The sequence below is a fragment of the Zonotrichia albicollis genome, chromosome 6, assembly GCF_047830755.1.
Source record: "Zonotrichia albicollis isolate bZonAlb1 chromosome 6, bZonAlb1.hap1, whole genome shotgun sequence".
Classification (NCBI taxonomy): Eukaryota; Metazoa; Chordata; class Aves; order Passeriformes; family Passerellidae; genus Zonotrichia; species Zonotrichia albicollis.
The window spans coordinates 39,797,302-39,816,711 of NC_133824.1; the positions used below are offsets into that span (position 1 = coordinate 39,797,302).

At 39.6% G+C, this 19,410-nt stretch overlaps 1 protein-coding gene across 3 annotated transcripts in view; it reads right to left on the bottom strand.

Moving 5' to 3' along the window:
- Positions 1–19,410, bottom strand: part of MOB2 (MOB kinase activator 2) — a 110,287-nt gene that overhangs the window by 51,338 nt on the left and 39,539 nt on the right. The window contains exon 1 of one of the 3 annotated variants that reach the window (XM_026793166.2): positions 4,116–4,250. The exons of the other annotated variants lie outside the window; for them this stretch is intronic. Within the exon in view, the coding sequence (XP_026648967.1) occupies positions 4,116–4,153 (38 nt within the window). The 5' untranslated portion in view covers positions 4,154–4,250. Of the gene's footprint in view, positions 1–4,115; positions 4,251–19,410 lie in introns of those variants that run through there. 3 annotated transcript variants of the gene reach the window in all.

The window sequence follows — 19,410 nt, forward strand, 5'->3', positions numbered from 1 at the left end:
ATGAATGCAGAAAAAAAATCCCTTCCATGCAGAGTGGAACGCAAGGAACATTTTCCACAAGGGCCCAGGGCAGTACTGAGCAGAGGGGAGGTGCCCAACTATTTGAACTCTCATGTGAAACACCGATGCAACAACGTCACAAGGTAAACACAGACTTTTTGAGAAAATTGAGCAAGTGCTCCTCAGCAGCATAGGCACTGAGATGCTAAACTGCAAATACAGCATTTTCAAAGCTTTCACCTCCACCAGATCTCTGAATGTATGACCTAGTATATGTTCTTTTGACACTTAATGTCCCAGGAAAACATGCCACACAGCAGTTATTCAGCAGTGGAGAGTCAGGTAGGGCAATGATGAGAAGATAAAAATTATTTAATTAACATCTAAACGTTTTAAATTGTTGTACACATTTGTTTCAGCAAATAATCTCTTGCACATGCAGTTCAGTTCCATCACCACAGGTTTGGGATAGCCACTGTGCACGAGTTGCAGAGATTATTGCTCAGATTTAATAAACATCAGTTGACATGCTTCTGAACCTGAACTTCAGACCAAATGTGGTTCACTTGGCCTTGTCAAAATGACCAGGACAAGCAGAAGAGAATCACCACGTGGCTCTCTGGCCCGGGTCATCAGAAAGCCCAGTGTGGGTGCAACTTTCCCCCTGTAGGCTGTAGGTCAGAATTCCCTATGCTAGTGGAAGGGAAGGCAGCAAGCTGCCAGCTGTCCCTTGTACAGCTGGACAATCTACTGAGCACTGCAGCAAAGCCTTCCTGCAGAGGGCATGGCCTTTGGGCAGGGACACCAGGAGGACACAGCTCCGTCTGCACCTCTGTGAAGCTTATAGGAATGCACAGGCCTGTACACAGGAAGTTTGACTTGGGACCAAAGTTCAAGCTGTGTTGAGGTCATATCTTGTGAAATGCATGCTTGGATTTATACCCTTCCTTAAACTCAAGTCTGTAGGAGAAAAAGGGGGAAATAAATGTGTAGTAAACAATTTGTTATTTGACACCCTAACAGCCTGCAAAGACTTAGAGCATCACTAATTCCAAATGATAAAGGGTCGAGAGAAGACAAAAGAAAAAACAGCGATTGCAAAGAGAAAAAAAAATTGATGCTGCAATGCTTACAGTGCCAGTGCATTTTTCAGTGTCACTGTGTCACAACACAGCACCAAGCAAATAAATGAATATCTCCCAAGCTAAGATGACCTTCAAAAGAGATCGTTTATACAAAGAAACTTTGCAATGTAAAGAAATACAATCAGCACAGGGCAGGATAGCACACAACAGCAAAGCTGACTTAACAACATGGCCAAAGAGATGCTGGCAGGTAAGATTTCTACCTCAGTCTCAGCAAGATAAAGTGGGTCTTCTAACTCAGTGTCCTCTGATGAATCTCAGCACCAGATCCCTCTGTCTCCACAAGCCTAACAATTACCCATTTCAACAAGCAAGAGCAAACATGCCCATGTCCAGTGAGACCTGCTCACAGAATACCTATAAATCACTGCTTCTAAGTGAAACTCTGGATTTTAGTTGTGTTTCCCGTTTATGTTCGTACAGTGTCAAATGAGAAGCAATGGAACAGCAGAAAAGCGAGGCAGGGGAGGCTTTTTGCTGTATTAGGTTGGAAAATATCCTCAAATATCTTAGCTCCCCTTGCAATCTCCCCCTTTATGAGTTTACAACTGCAATCAGAGCCTGAGCAAATCATATCCAATGGAAAAAAAACTTATTATCATGATGACTTTTGCTACAAATCCTTGTTTACAATCCCCTTTTTTCTTGTTTAGCTTTAGGGACAGTTTGGGTTTTTTTTTTGTTTTTTTTTTTGTTTGAGGTTTTTTGTTTGGTTTGTTGTTGTTTTGTTTCAGGATTTTTTGTGTGTGTTTTTTAAATTCTTTTTTTGGTTTGTTTTTTATAATAAAATTTCATGCATGGCAGTGTAAAAAGCACTCCCACAGTAACTATCTGCCCTCCAACACTCCACCCCAATGAGCTCCCCTCTCCTCAAGTGACCTGCACAACAGGCTACCTCCCCACCTGACAAGTGGAACATGCTGTCCCAAACAAAAACCCTTCAAGATCAAAACAAGCTTTTCTGCTGACATGGCAAAAGTTTAGGCTAAACAGGAAAACATACTTGAAGCTCTTTTTCCATTACCTTGCATTATTAAACCATCTAGGCAAGAGATAAACATAAAAGGAATTTCTTTAATTAGATAAATCAACTCCTCAGCATCTGTTGTTTAATAAAGTAAAGCAGATCAGCATGTTAGAATCAGATAATATTGAAGTCTCCCACAAACTCACAGCTGAAGCTGCTTCTTCATGCAAGCATTTGGGTGCCTCTGGTTTTACTCACTGTAATACAACACTTCCAGTTAAATGCTCACTGTAAAATGTAATGCCAGGTACACACTGGGCCACAGCAAGTGAAATTCCTTAAAAAGATTATGCATCACCTTGCAAGTTACAACAGATGCACAGGGTGATCGTGCACAATACATTTCCCTGAAGTTCTATACCATGCATTCATTTTTAATAAAACTCAAATCAATGAAAGATTGTACTTCTTGTAACTAAAGTCTAAAAAATTCATTTAACATAAGCAATATCCACTACCTTTTGCTTTTCAGCATCATTTCTTAATTGTCTAAGATAATCTCTCAAAGGTCACAAACCTCTGCAAAAAAACCAAGTTAACTAGAATATATTCTTAGCTTCTCTCTACTGCAAACCCAATCCACTGAGGGACAAGTTTATCAGCTTAAAACCAAGCACTGTAAGGTAGTAACTTTCAATTATGTTTGATCTTGTTGCAGTTGGATAATGGATAATGTAATTTTTATTACAGTCATTAAAAAATGTTAAGGATGTGTCACGAAGATGTTAACACCCATCTAATGAGACATTAAGAAAAACCTAATTCAAATCAAACTTTGGATTTTTTAAAAATCAAATGTAAACATACTTTGGCAAAGCAAAATATCCTTCTAAGCTGCATTGGGCAAACCAGTGCAGGCAAAAACCAGAGCTGTCCAGATGACCAACATTGCCCAAGTGTTCCCCATCCATCTGGGCTGGGATCTGCCTGTCCTGTGCAGAGGCTGCCACTGGGCTGCAGCATGGCCAGCGAGTCCAAGGCACCGCGGGGTTCGTCTGCACACCTGTACTCTGAGGCACAACCAAAACACACCTGGGCTTCTCAGGAGCTGCACCATGCTGCACTTACCTCAGCACTCACTCATTGCAGAGGGCTAAAGGCAGCCAAGCAAAGTGACACTCCAAGATTAACAACTTTCTTCATTTGTCAAGTCACCTGCCAGCTGCAAGCAAACAGTCACCACTGCACAGTGGAAGTACAAGTCCTCTTCAGACCAGCTAAGCTGTGCTCAGAAATAAAACTTACATCCTATGAAGACACACAAGAATCTGCTTTAATAAAAATCAAACACAATTATTTTTAAAAATCCAATCACCTGAAAATTCTCTCTTTTCAATTTTTATAAAATTCTTTGAACAAGGAATACTTAATTCATTATCATCTTTGCAGTTATGGTGTATTACTGAGAAGATGTAACAGCAATCAGAGAGAAATAAAATCAGTACTTTTAAAACCACAAAGCTAGTAAAGTTACTCAGAGCAGTAGTTTCAAGTAGCAAAAACTTCAACTAATTTTTCAGACTGGTGAAATTTAAAGTAATTTGTATTCCATGTCAGGGAGCATCACATTTAATAAGTCTAGCTCTTTTTTGTACTATAAGCTGGAAAATACTTAAAATAATTACCACAGGCACTTCTTCAGGAATCACAGAGTTCCTAATGTTTCATGGCTTCACTGAGCAAATCCACCTCATTTTAACATATGGACAACTCCGACCTGCCCCCACCAAATGCACGCACTATAAAAGCAAACCTAACAAGATGCAGAAGAAAACAAAGCTAAATAAGCTGCACATTTCCTACTCTGTGATCCTCTGTTCTTTTTGAGACAAAAGACATGGCCATTATTTCATGTACCCCGTCACCGGAGAGGAAAATAAAGGCTTCTGTTTTCACGTGGTTTAATGATGAAGTTTCGAAAGAGGATGCAGGCTGTTTCTTACCCGTTTAGCGTGTATGACCCATTCCTCCTGAGTCTCATACTTGCAGATAAGAATCTTAGGAAAAAGTCCAGAATGAGGTGGTTTGTCCTCTGCAACACCAGAATACAGGCACCTGTTTGGTGGTTGCGCTTTTTGTTCACCAGGGGATCTCTTTCCTGTTTCCCTGAGTCATCAGTGGGGAACAATGCGAAACCACCACCAGAGCCACTGAGCAGGAAGCCCAGAGGAAACTGCCTGCAGCCAAACAGGAGTCTGGAGGTGTAAAATCTCCCCAAAGCACCTCTCACAAAACCTTGGAGCCCACTAAGGAAAAGCGGCAAAATCTCAGAGGAGTTTTTAATAAAGTACCTAAAGCTCTCCCTGCACGGGCAAGAATAAATTTTGTAGAAAGCTGTAGTTTATCAGTGAGCTGCTCTTCTTCTGAATAGCCTGAAAGCAGCTTCAGATCTGTTCCCTCCTGCTCACCAGCCCTGCTGCACCTATTACTCAAGCACTACCCTCGGAGCACAAGGCAACTAAACAAGAAGCGTTAGATAACAAATACTCAGCATTTTTGTTTGGGTTTTTTTTTTTCTCCTCCCAGTATCAAGGTAGAAATTACACCTGTGCAAAGGGACATATGATTAGTGGTTAAAATGCTTATTTTCCTTGTAGCAGGTTAAAAACACGCAGATCTAAATTCACGCTCGAATGCTGCAGGGAAAAATATCCTCTAGCAGTCCAGTGCGGGGCAAGCCGCCCTGCATAAATCACAGCACTGCAGTGCCTCTGATGAGGCTGCTTTCCTCCCCCTCCTGCTCACCCTGATTGCTGTGAACCAAGCAGCTGCACAGCCTGAGTCTACCACACAATGCAAAAATCACTCCAGGTAGCTGTTGATCACTTACTGCCTGTGAGCAGATCAACAGCGACTTGAGTAATAAATCACACGAGAAATATTTTTATCAATGGATGTTGAAATGACCATCACTTGTGGCCCAGGTGAAACTGCTTTAGGATGTGGGAAAACTGCACACTAGACAAATATAAAGATTAAATATTCACTACCTAAAAAGCAGAAGCAATCAATCCCATAGAACTCTGGCCCAAGTAAAGTGTTACTGAATGGCTCAAATGTCTAAAGACAGTATGCTTGTCAAGCTGCATTCTTATTTTAGGTAGTTTAATAGTTACAGAAAACCAGCCTAAAAAAAGGAGAATTACTTTAATTCTTTATAGGTGCCTCAGATTATATAAGCTAGGTGCAACCAAGAATACCTGTAAAGGGACTATAGATCACAAATGTTGAGAGAAAAAGAGTTACACTGAATTACAGGCTGAAGAAATCAATGTGGTCCTGCTGATAAAAGGCAGTGAGACTGAGTTGTACAAACATGCTGCATCTACAGGACAAATTCTCAGCATCTGGCCTAATCTGGAGCACTGTGCTCAACCCATGGCACTCTAGTGGAAGGCAGGTGTAGAATTAGCTGGAGTCCAGAGAGCATCAAGAAGATTATCTGTCTTACAGATGAGAAAACTGAGGGAGAAAAACAAGACAACACCTTCCAAGAACGTAAAGAGAAAGAAAACAAAATGTTCTTCCTGCTCTGTCCATCTCAAAGGCATTTGAATTAAGCAAGAAACAGAGCAGGTTAGGATTATTTGGCTTGGTATGTGTATTTGGGTTTTCAATACAGGAACAGATTACAGAGCCTGCATTATTGCAGGCCTTTGAGATGACTTTGCTCCAGAGCTGGGTGACTTCTGCAGGTGACTCTCATCCCTACCTTCCTATGATTTGTTCCCAGTTCTAGCTGCTAGAAAAAAAATTGTGCTGTGTAACCATGACACAAACTAGCTCAAGTCAAACCAGACCAGAGCAAGCTTTAGAATTTCCTCCTCAAAATAAGTCAGAGGGGCCAGCACTCCAAACAGGTGCAGCACATTACAAGCACAGTGGTGGCAGCACTCTGTCTTTATCCTATACATTCTGCGAGAGAATGATACCTCATGTTCTCCTCAGCTTTACAGGGTTCCTACCTCTGTACTGTCTGGCACTAGGGGATGATTATTTCAGTTGCTATGGTCAGGCCCCACTGTCCCTCAAGATTTTCCTATCACCACAGAACAGCTCAAAGTCAGGTCCCTGCAGGCAGGCACCTACCCACCAGTGCTGAGTAAAGCACAGACACATTCTTGAAAGCTTATCAAAGTAAACTAGGATGACTTATTTTGCTAATATTTTCGAAATTAAAAAATAAAGCTAATAAATAAAAAATGCTACATAAAGATAATTTCTAAATGCTCTGCAAACCCATCTCAGATGAAAACTTGTAGTCAATTTTCTTCTTGGAATATGAGATTTTAGAAAGGTCACCTTAAATCCAGGCTCAGAGTAAAATCCAGGCTCTGGTATGTTTGCAGCTTTACTGGAAATAAAAGATACATCTGACAGTATAATTGAATCATATATGACACTGGTCTTTCTTTGGGTATCTACTGATTTGCATTGCAGGTACACCAGCAATATAGAACATGGGAGCTGACATGAGGTAGTGTCTGATAACTATTACTTAACAGCAATTGACTATTCTAAACTGGAGAATAATATTTTTGTAATAACAATAACAAGTGACCATTCCACAGCTTTTGTTAAGTGCCTTTCTGAAGAAAAAATTTCAGTGATTTATCCATGAATTTTCTGAGCATTTTGCTTTCACTGGCTACTTAATTTTTTAAAAATTAATTTCAGAATTCTGCTGCTGAAAGCAGATGCTGGTTTTTTTGGTAACTGCTTCTGCAGAAGGACATCAATTCCTTTTTTTCTTTTTCACTCCCCCATTCTCTTTCAGGATTACAGCAGCACAAGGATATGTGTTCTTTAACATCTCCATCTGAAAACTATTATAGGAAACCAGCAACTAAATATAAACTGTCCAATCAGTGCCAGAGTCAGCCACATCGATGCTGGGATCCCAAAATGCTATCATGGACAAAAGAACTTACCACAGGAACACAGCTAAGCCTCCTTGCCAACACAACCACTTCAGAAACAATGAATTCCTGCTTGAGAGAGCTCATCTGGAGAAATGTGTTTTGTTCACAAAGATTAAAAAACCCCTTATTTTCAGTCAACATAAAGATGATAAACTCGCTGAATAGGCAACTCCATGGTGAGGCAATGTGCTACAGACATTATCTCCTACAGTATTTTCAATTAGCTGCACCTAAAGAAATCCTCTCCTCTCTCCCTACACGTAGGCATTCCAGAGACCATACACAAGCTGAATCATCCTCACTGTGGTGAAGGCACTTGGGAGAAGGGAAAACATCTTTATGTCTCCTTAACATCCCTTCTGACAAATAAAGTGTTTGTACAGCCCACTTCTCTTTCATTCCCTTGCCCAAACAGCATCCATAAACTTTAGCATGGATTTTTTTTTGTTCACAGGCTAAACATTCATCCAATTACTGCTCTGCTTCCAAGGGGAATTTCAACAGCACCATTTGGCCTAGTTATTCTGGACATTAGCTCAAAGAGCAGTTCCTTAGATAACATAAATTAGCATGGATGATTTACCATTTTCAACCATGTCCCAGCTACTTTGAGCTCTGAAAACATCATTAAAAGATCTATTTCAATTCCTATTAAATAAATTCCCATTTAATAAGGAAATGTAATGTTAAGTAAAAGGCTGAGTACAGAAGAGAAAAGCCAGTCCTCCACTACTTGGACAGACCTACAGTACACTCAAAGCTTAATTATTCATCCAGGGAGAACTTTGCATATGAATGAAACATCATTCTACATTTAAAAAGAAATATTCACTAGCAACCTCAGTTCTCTGCATCTGGTCAGGAAAGAGAGGAGACAGAGTGCCCATATGTACCTTATTTGCCAGAGCCAAGGTTTGCACAAGTGTTAAAATGTTACTTCTACAATATATTTATTATTACTTTATAGGTGTATTGTTTGTCCTCTTTTGAAAAATCTACTTGAATTCGTCTATTTGACTACTGAAGAAACAATTTACTCTCTTTCTCCTGGCAAATACCCACTAACTTAATGCTTAACCTTGTTTTCTGCTGTCTTGCATCATAACTTGTATTTAAGGACTGTCCAAGTTAATTCCCAAGATAATCAATGAAGTACTGAACTGTTACAAGGAACAAATTTAAGGCTGCTTTTCTGGGCTGATTATACACTTACAGCACTACACCAAACAGTGGGTCAGCCACGCTCACTTACTTCTACCTAAATACTTACACAATTCAGCCTTAACTTCCACTGATATTAGAGGAAGAGAGATCTTGCACATCACTATCAATTGTTGCTTGATAGGGAATGAAAAAGTAAAAGAGGAGAAGGAGAACAGAAAATCTGACTCTAAGACAGCTAGATGTAAATGTTATCCCCAAATTTTTCTGATTCATTTGGCATGTGAAGATAGTGCTGCCTCAGCTTCAGAACTGAAGAGGTTTCTTTGCCAAACTTGTAAAGAAATCCCATTACACTGGAGATTTTGGCTTAGTATTGAAAAGAAAGAAAGCAAAAAGCCCTGTACGAGGACACTACAATATACAATATACAAATAAAAGCTGTAATAAATTTCCTATAACTAAAGAGAAAGCCATAACAGGGGAGAAGTCTTTAATCTGCTTTTTACGACAAGATTGTTGTTTTAGTTTGCTTTTTATAATGAATACAATAAGCAGTCCTGATTTAAAGCAAAACTGCCAGCAGCACTGAAAGGGTTATTGCAAGCTGTTTATAATAAGCAAAGGAGGACAGTGCTGGAGAAAGTTACAGAGCTGTAATAACAGAGCAGCAATCCGCCTGGAAACGGAAAAGGGTGGGGGAGTGCTTTCTACCGGACCAGGGCAAAAGCCAGGGCTTATAAATTTAGAAAAAAATACACACCCACACAAAATGTCTCAAGTAAGAGGATAGGGGACGAAGGGAAAAAAAGAAAGGAAAACACACACACCATTTTACAAGGCCTTTATATAAATTTTGCCTAATCATTCTTAGTGGACATCTGCCCATGGATTAATGCAGGAAAGACCAAGCTTTCAGTGTGTGCCAAACTGTCTGAAACACAAACCCCTGGCACACTGCCTGCTTTGATTCCCCACTTGGGGCAGTTACTGGGAGATGGGCTTGGAGCAAAGGAACACAGACATTGCTCTTTGGAAGGGCCAGCCAAAAGAGTTAACGTAATGTGAAGTTTGTTACTGGACTTCACAGTACTCGAGTGCATTTTCCTCAATTTACTTTAAATGATTTTTAGGTTTTAAAAACAGAAGCAACTGGGCAGAATTCAGTAATTAGTTTTGGTGTTAGAGAGAGGTCCTTACACAGGGTTAACAAAACTGCTGTGGCAAAAGAAATGCTTTAGTGGGAGGTGAAGGCTGCCCTGATTCACAGAGATGGGCACGGGGACAGCAGGTATTTACAGAACTCTGGCAAAGGGCTGCACAGCATGAAGACCCCCATTCAGATCAGCCCCCAAAACTCTGAGCAGCTCAAAGGAAGGCTCATAAAGTTACATAAAAAATAGTAAGAGAAGATTGATGTTCTTGGCAAGAGCAGCAAGCAGGTAATTTAGAGCAGGCACTGCCCCGTCAGCCCAAGAACAGGAAAGAACTGTATGAGTTACCAACATGCTCCACCCAACCAGTCCCAGGCGGTATAAAAGTCTCCGCTGCAAAATTTAGCTAATGATACAATCCAGGAGAAGTGTGGAGGTACCACGGAGGGAGAACAGGAGAGACATTTCTGAGAAAGAGACTTCAGCTAAAATTAAACATGATCAGGCACACAGAAATCCCTGAAGCCTACAAAACAAGCAGAAAGAAAACTAGTCACATTTTCTATGGCACAACTGGCTTCTTTCCTTTTATCCTTTCCTTTTTTTTTTTTTTTTTAATTTAACTAAGTGGTCTTACACTAAGGTGCTAAAAGCTACAAGCAATATTTCAACTAAAAACGTTTAAAGCTAGATTGGTTTTGTTAATAATGAAACAGGAAACAGTACCTAGATTCAATATAAAAACCTCATATCCAACAACCAAAACTTTTCTCTATAAAGAACCCTTAAGAAAGTAAAATAAGGAAAATTTTTTAAATACTAAAAAAAGGCTGTAATTTTGGTCAAATACAGAACAAATCATTAAATACAAGGGATATCAGGAAATAAAATGGATAATACATGTGAGTTTTATAAAACCGATCACATGCCATACATAGGTGAGTATAACAGGTATACAATATGTGCTCAGTCACTGTAATAGTTTTAAATTGAAACAAATTACAAGTACCAGGTCCTCACTTTGAATCTCCTTTTAAACTTGATCATGAGCTTGGTCCTGCACATCCAACATCCTCAAAGATTCATTCATCTCTTCCATTACCACCCTTGCTACTGCACAGACTCACTGAAGGGACTCTGCAATGCCCCTCTCACTTGAGGGTAAAGGAAATTTACTTCAATCCTGAATTCAGACTGCTGATACAGATGCTTACTGCCAAGTATTATAAACTAAATTATCTATTCAATGAATTCAACATTTACAGCTGTCAATAAGGACAAATCTGGCAGCCAGTAAGTAGTTCTTTTGCAGTTCCTAATTCAGAAAGGTCTGTTGGTAAGGCACACACTGATGAGCTCTCTGCACTTCAGTATGCAGTATAAATCTCAACAAAGGAACACTTCTGCACCCATGGAATATGGCTGGCTTTGACCTAAGGAATTATGTGTTGGAAATGGGGGTGGGACACACACATTTAGCAAAAACTGTAAACCCAACACATACGTTACAGGAAACCAACTACAATCAGAAGTTTTAAGCTATCTATCAGTTGCTGACTGGTATGAAAATAAGACAAAAGTGGAAACTTGAGTGTATCAGGAATAAATTCTGATCATAAAAAATATCATCCTGCATTTGCAGAGACACTTATCAGACATCCTTTATGCTTTACCTTCAGAGAGAAGCAAATTGATTGTCTCAAAAGAAATAAATACAATATTATTTTTGCAGATTATTCTGTACTTCAAATTAATGGACATAATGAAACAGCTTCTCTGAAGTGCTAAGTGAAAAATACTTTGTGTGTCAGGCAAAGGCAGCAACATAAATCATTTGAACACTGGCTTTTTTAGGTGATCCTAACAAAGCCCTTACCAAATTTGACTTTGGCTGCTGTTATTCACATTTGTGCTAGATCCTAAATGTTCAACAAAAAGTCTTTGTAGACAAATCCCAGGCATAAGCCCAGCCATCCATCCTTCAAAGAAAGGCAAGAATACTTCACCCCAGTCAGAGTCTGGACCTCATATTTGACAGCATCAGAACATTAACTAACATTTACATAGCACTTCTGGAAATTTTAACAGCACTCTGGAAAAAAGCCCTCAATCTCTGCAACCTGTGTCAGTGATTGTTAGAGTCATTACAGTGGAAAAACCCAGGAGGAAATGGCTATGAAGTGAAGCAGATAAAAGGAAACTACTTGGAAACAGAATCAGAAAGTCAGAGCTGTTTCTGTCCTCCCCATACTGAGGATAAGACAACACAGGGCACCATCCACACGCTGCCTTTTCATTGGGTTTGCTCAGGCACAGCAGTGAATGTCAAGTAAACTCTACTGGACTGTCAAGATGAGAGAGCTGCAGGCTATAAAATACTCCCTTGATACTTAAACAATTTAGGGCCAGGAATGAAAAATTTGCTTCATCTGCCAGTTGGCATCTTCCACTTTGGTATCTCTGTTCCCAAAGTGTAAAGCAGCAGTAACAACACTTGGAAAGTCAAAATACAGTCTAGGATTTAGTGGGATGAAGTGACTAATGCACAGCTAAACATCAAAAAAAAGAGTAATGTAATTCAGAAATCTTCAGCTCTCTATTCACACCTCAGTGCCTAGGCCTCCTGCCTTTCAAAATGCCTCTTCCATGAGAGAAGCTGCATTTGGAGCTCCCAGTAGCTGCCCTTCACTGCCTCATCTGCAGGCACACGCAGACCTTCTTGAAACATTATTCTCTAAACATAGAACTCAGCTCTCAAGGCAACATGGTAGACAAAACCTCAAAGATTCTTACTTTATATGCCACCATTCTCAACTGGAAAAAAAGTACAATCAAAAATTGTACACCCACCACTAAATTTCATCCAAACTCTGCACAACTGCTGCCTGGCCACGCTTCTGCTTTTACAGACTTCCAGTTACACGTAGTCCCTTGAGTTTACAATGGGAAAACCTACAGTACAAGGCAATCCCCAACTCCTCACATAATGTATCCCTTCCCAGTATGCAGTGTTATATCATAAAAGCATTTAGGCTAGAAAGCTGGTGTTAAATGCCTTCAGAGACATGGCAAAATACTTCTCCAGTAGCAACAGATGAGCAGGGAGAACAAAGTAAACAGTCCTATCTTGGGAATGAAACATCTTCCTCCTCGCAAAAGATGGAATAATTTAACATTAAAAGCAGGATTTCTAAGCTGCCAGTGGAATTCTCACCCTTTTACTGTGCCATTTTACCTGAAGGGTGACTTAGGGGGAGCAAGTAATCTTGAAGACCCAGGTTAGATGAGAACCAGTTTTGGCTGAAAACCAAGGAATGACTCAGTTTAAATTTTAAAAACTAAATGCCAAATTAATGAAGCAAAAAACCCTTCATATGGTAGATTAGAGTTGCCTGAAAGCATTTCAGTTTTTAACATCCTTTCATATGGAAGGTTCCTAGAAGATTTTAACCATCATCAGTTTAGGCCCACATGCAAATATAATGATCAAATTCCTTTTTTTCCTTCAAGCATGACTAAGGATACACATCTCATAGCCCACTCTTTCCCCACAAAAAATCTCTTCCACCTACATATCTTAATTAAGACTGCACTCGTTACGCTTCCTTTCTTCACTCCATTTTTACTTCTTCCAAGATTTAAAAGGAATTCTTAGAGTAGAATCATCTGCTTTAACTTTTCTAGTTGTAGCTACCCATCTATTTCCATCACAGCTTCATTAACTGCAGTGGGTGAAACACAGACACGACAGTCACAGAGGCTGGGACCTTATTTTCAGAAGGAGGGTTGGGTACCTGCTTGAGCCAATCCTTCTATACTCGTAAAATAGAACTCTTATTACAGAATTTCAACTTACAGTGGGGATTTTAGATAAATCTTGAGTGTTTAAAGCTTGCTGTTTGGGGTCACAATCACAAAGTTGCTAGTTTGCCTTCATGATCCAGGAGAATTAATGTCGAAGTCAACCATTAAACCCACTCGAATTTTTTATTCCCATCAGATGGGCCAAAGGGAGCCTGTACAGCAGATTGAGAAAGGTGATCTTCCTTACATGCTGTTCTGTAATATCTACAATTTATCTAATGTCTTATTGTTGCTGTTATTTACTTCCTTATTTTTCTTGGATATTTAGTGTAAGTTCATGTAATTTTGCTAAAAGTCACTAAGCTACAGCAATCAAAGCACTCTTGCCTGCAGTGCTGTGAACAGGACAAGCAACAACTACGCTAATTAGCATGCAATTTTCAAAGGTCAGTTACCACATCATTAGCCAGGCCATTTACATCTCTGCAATGTGGAGCATTCTCCAGCTTTAGACAGCGGAATGGGACAAAAACGGATTAAATTGCTTAGGGTCAAATAGTACAGTGAGTTGATGAGTAAGAGTTTAAACTCCAGTAGCTTGAGGAGCTCATAAAGGGCCATTTTCACACTACGCCCTCCTCCTGCTGACACCATCTTCTGTCAGATGTTTAAAGAGACTGAGCAATCCTATCTGCCAGGAAATGTTAACATCCGCTTACACCGAGTAAATCTCGTTTCTTTACTTTAACAAAACAAAAAAACAAAGGACCAATTAGCAAAAAATGCCTGGCTCTATGTCCACAGTCACATAATTTAAGAAAAGTAAAACCAAATAATTCAACACCTATAACCATAATGTTTAGAAGCAAAAATTAAAAGAAAAAAAACCCAAAAAAACCCAAAAAAACCACCACACCCCCCAAAATAGAGCAAATAAAAAAAAAAATCCCACCAAAACAAAACAATTTAAAAAAAACCCAAAAACCACAAAACCAAAAAAACCCCCAACCGACCAAAAAACCCCATCCCCACCAAGTTCGGGTTGTCCTAAACTTGCTTCTAGATCAATAAGCAAGACTTTGGAAAGTATATAGTCAGAGCAACGTTTTAAGGGATATGACTAGAGTAATAAATGAGGATATTTTTGGTCCCCTGGGTTTTAGATATGTACTGCACAGTCCATACCCAAAAGGATGTACATTAAGGTTATTTTGGGAGTACAATGTCCACCAAGCCAAGTTTCCAAGGCCAGCAGTCCAGGGCTGCAGGGCTGCTGCACACCCAGAGTGCACAGGCCCAGTTCCAGTGCAGGACACACAGGCATCTTCACAATGGCATTTGCTCTGCTAGCCCAGACAAGCAGCCCGGCAAAGACTGCTGGGTTCAGCTCCAGGTGAGGAGAGAAGGAAACCTCTAATAACTGGAAATCTTTCTGCCTCCAGCAGACCTGACATTTCTTCCCCTACCTGTCCAGCTTTCTCCTTACCTATAATTTGCAGCCCTACTCACTCCATGATTGTATTTAACCTTTATATTAAACTCTTTCACATCAAACACCAGCACAAGATCCTTCAACTTCTCACGTGCCATGTGACAATTCAAAGGGCCTATAAAGAAATGCTGCAAAGTAAACTTAACATTGCATGGATTCTCGAGCTTTGACCTGCCTTTCACTCCAATCCTCATCTGTTTTCTCCAGATACTCCAAATATTAAGAAAAATCGTCATTGTGTTTTAACTCCACACATCATTATTACAAGTCAACTTGCACACAACCCCCCTTTCTTGTTTAAAAATGTGGGATAGATCATAATTCACAAAAACACTCCTATTTTTTTCCTTCTGACAGCTAATTCAATGAAAAGTTATAGTTCATTGATACACATCACCAGACTCTCCACATGCAAGAACAATAATGGATTATCTGCTTCTTTTAGAAACAAAAGGCCCTCACTATACTGATAAAATTATAAAGCTCAGCTTGGAGCAGGGAAAGTTAGAAAGGGATATTATAATACTTCTGCTGTTAACCTTTAAAAATGTACCCATTTGAAGTTTAAGTGAAGAAAATTTTTATTCTTCCTAAGTGGTAAAAAACCCGAGACTCTTCAGTTTTCTATGAAGCATTACCAGTTTTGGTCCTATAACCAACATAACAGTTTTTATAAAGCTTTGTTGCAGGTTGTCAGCATTTTATTTCATTTAGGGTATTTTTATTAACAGCATTTGGTTCTCCTCATACACTGCAGTTCTGTAATAATATATACATCAAATAATTAGGATCATCATGAGAGATGTCTTATCTTTACCTCTGAAGATAACAGTGCCAAATCAATTATTATGGAGGTACCTGCAAAACACACTAAATCCAGAATCCTTGCCTCACCCTTTTATTCTTTCTGCCCCTTCCAGTTCCCCCATCTCCTAAAGAACAACTGATATTTTGGACTCATGACCTGGCTTAGGAAACAGCACTGCAACACTTGATTATTTGCTAACACAGGTCATAATTTTATGAACTTACTGACCAAAATAATTTCAAGTCCACATACTACAAAGTTTTTCCACTTACATCAGAATCAGGCTTGCTGTCAAGGGCATCTTTTCATTCCTTTCTACTCCCAGTTCACATATTTTGGTGCAATCACAGAAAACCCAGTAAGATCCCTTCTGTGGGACCAGCAGCTCTGCTATTGCAGACTCCATGACAACATAGAGACAATTCCTACTACAGGTTAGGCAGAAAGTAATAACTTGCTATAGAGAAAGCATGTGGATTGTGTGCTTGCATTAATATTTTTATACAAAATTCCACCTTTTACCTGCAGGATTTTTTTTTAATTCCATCACTGTGCTCCCCAAAAACTCCTATGACAAATTTGACAAATCCCACAAAAGCAGAACAGCAAGGGCTTGAAGAGGAAAAGTGACTGTAATAAGTTTTAACTAAGCATATTAGAAACAATTAGGCATCGATCTTTATGCTGTGTTTTGTCCTTCTCTATGGACAGTGTCAATTTAAAAGGTCTTTTCTTTATTTTTCCCTGTGAAACAAAAGTTTAAAAAGACTGCCATGAACTCCAACTTCTTGAGAAGACAGGATTTTTTTTGTTGATTTTTGCCTGACTCAAAATTACACTTGCGCGCTGTTTTCTCATACTCATACTCAAAGAAAGACCTGCCCTATCCAGTCTGTTGTACTGCACTATGCTACAATTATACATATACCATAATGCAAGAAAGGTTATAACATTTCTAAAATTGCTGCATAAGTGTCCAGCAGCAACCTAAAAAATAACAGGATTTACAAGACAAGATATGCATAACAGAAAACACTTTCTTTCAGCAAGGAATCAGTAATGACTCATGTAAACATGGCCAATCTACTGAAATTCCTTTTCTGGCAAGCTGCTGCTCTAAGGAACGACTAATGACATTTGGGGAAAAGTTTGCAAATTAAAAGAACCTGCCACACAGCTCTCAGCAAAGAATCCAGTTTACCCCTATTCAATACTAAGACATTTGAGAATTCAGGATTTTTTTTCTCCTCCAGACAATGATATGAAAATGAGCTGGCACAGAGATCATGCTATCCACTATTCTTTTTTTTTTTCAATCAAGAACAAGATGGATTTAAACCTATAAATTGTTATTTCACTTTGCAACACTATGCAGCTCTACTCTGTGCCGTGGAGTTGGAAATGCATCCTGCAGCTGGAGAACAACATAACCCTAAGCACAGAAAGCTTGCACTCCCCCTAATTACAGATTCCAATGGTGGCTGTGTGTGGAGCCTCTGGAATAATTACAGTCCTTACTGGTACACTCTAAGGGATGATATATCAAGTGATTTAGAGGGAAACAAAAATAGGATAAATCTTCTAGCAGTAATGATATTGCTGTGGAAGGATCTATTTTTTCCATTACAATAAGTTTATAATATTCTTCTGGTTTTCAAATGCGGAGGTATTAATCAACATTTAAATTAGAATTTCTAGAATAAAATAAGGTTTGTCTAACAGGTTTTTATTTGCTGAACAAGTACTGTGAGGAACCTGAAAATTACTGTTACTGCATTGACATGATCCACATTCCAAACATGCATCTTAGGTCTCATGCTGTAATTGCCCCATTAATTTTCAATCAAATCAAACTACCTGCAGTGATCTCACAAAGAAGGCTGCCAGCACATGTAGCTGACTAAACAGTTGTTCTGGAAACTTCCTCTCTTACACAGAAAAGACTTTCAGCTACAGCTCAGCTCTAGCAGGCCAGTGAGTGCTGACACTTGATGCACACTCCACTGCCGAAGTCAGTAATAAGAAATGTACCACCAGCCTCACATGGGATACACAGTACATATCTGAGCGTACGCTCATTTTTCAGCTTCATTTTTCAGAAGGAAAATTGCTCAGTTAAGCACAGAGTGTAACTTTCTCTAGCATCAGTGCCTGGGCCTCCTAAGAGCATCCTCTAGAGGATAATAGCCCTGAAATCTCATGAAGAGGTGTTTATTGTGTGCATTGAAAAGCTCAGTAATAGGAAGGAGCTGCTTCCACAACCACATTCTTTGAAACATCTTGAGAAATGAAAACTTATATCATTTCCACTTAATACTCAGAGGCCAGCACACAAAGCAAAAAACATTCACAGTTACCTGGCTGGTTACCCTTAAAAACTGCAAAGCAGGTGATGCAAAGAATTCTCTCTCTGAGGTTTCTCTGGAGGTTTAAGCAGCTCTTACAGAAAGAAAAGATGCGTGATATGATTAGCTGATATTTCCATTCTGAGAAGAATACAAAGGCTGTGCCACCCTCATAACTCAGGAGTAACATTATTATCCAGTATTATAACACTTATTAAAGCACACTAAAGGAATAAAATATTGTAGCCCACTGACTTTCCTACATGAGAAAAATAATTCAGGGGAACATCATTTACTCATAACATCATCTAAGGTGACTGCAACAGACCCCACCAAAAATCACGCTGAAGCAACACAGAGCTTCATGACATCAAGATCAGATTTCAGAGTGGCTGGCACCACTTTATCTTTCTATAAACCTGTCTGATTTCAGAGTCCCTAATATGCCAAGGGCTACAAATTTAAGTGAAGTGACCCTTTGTACAAGGAAAAGAGATCCAAATCACTCCGCTGAGCTCCTGCAACAAACAAGATGCCCTCAAGTAGATAAAGCAGTAAATGGAGGGATGTTCAGGGCTTGAAGGAAAGGCTGTGCACCTCCCAATGCAGCACAGCAGCTCTCCTTATCTGCCCCTCACCCTTACCAGCACCATGACCCCAGAGCAGCTCCCCTCCTCCAACCCTCCTAGTCTCAGACACTTCCTGTCTCCAGTGGCATTTATTTTCAGCCCTCAAGATTCCTTTCTATACGTTCCAGGAACCCTCTAGCCATCCTCTGTCCAGATGGCAGACTACAGATGAAGGGAACAGGGTCTTGGAGAGTCTTTTCTTGGCCTGCTCCTCGGCAGCCTGCTGGAACTCGGAGGCAGGCTGAGTCTTGCACAGACAAGGCTCTGTTGCGCTGCAAAAGCCCTTCAGTCCCTCTCCACAGTTTTCCTCAATGCCCTCTTTGTCTTCAAACAAATTTGTCTTAAACCTTTTAACGGCCTCTGCTTTCCAGGGGCATACTTTACACAATCTACTCCCCACAAAGCCGCAGAAAGCCAATAAAAGGGCAAAGGGGTCTGAAAAGACAACCAGAGCCTCAGTTTTTACTACAAAGCAGATGCTACTTTGACAAGCAGATGCAGAAGCAAAAGGTAGATGACAGGTCTGAGTACTGTTGATCCCTGTCATCTGCAGGAGATTTTCTGAAACGCGACAGAAACATAAGTTTATTACTCACTTTCATTAAGGATCATCACCCTACAATGAACTACTTTCAAACTCTGACTCTCCCAGATCACTAGTCCTTATCTCTGAGACAACAGAGCCACATTATTCTGTAATCACAAAGACCAGCAGAGTCTCTCTCTCACCAACATTATACATTCATGTACAAGCTTCAGAGAATGAGTGACATCCCTTGAGAAACTAAAAATTATACCAAAATAAATTTTAAAAAATTTAACTTTCTTTCCAACTGAAGCTTCACTAAACAACAGTTTCATAATTTTTAGAAGATTTATTCATGACTGCTTTGACTCTATTCATATCAAAAGCTATGACATTA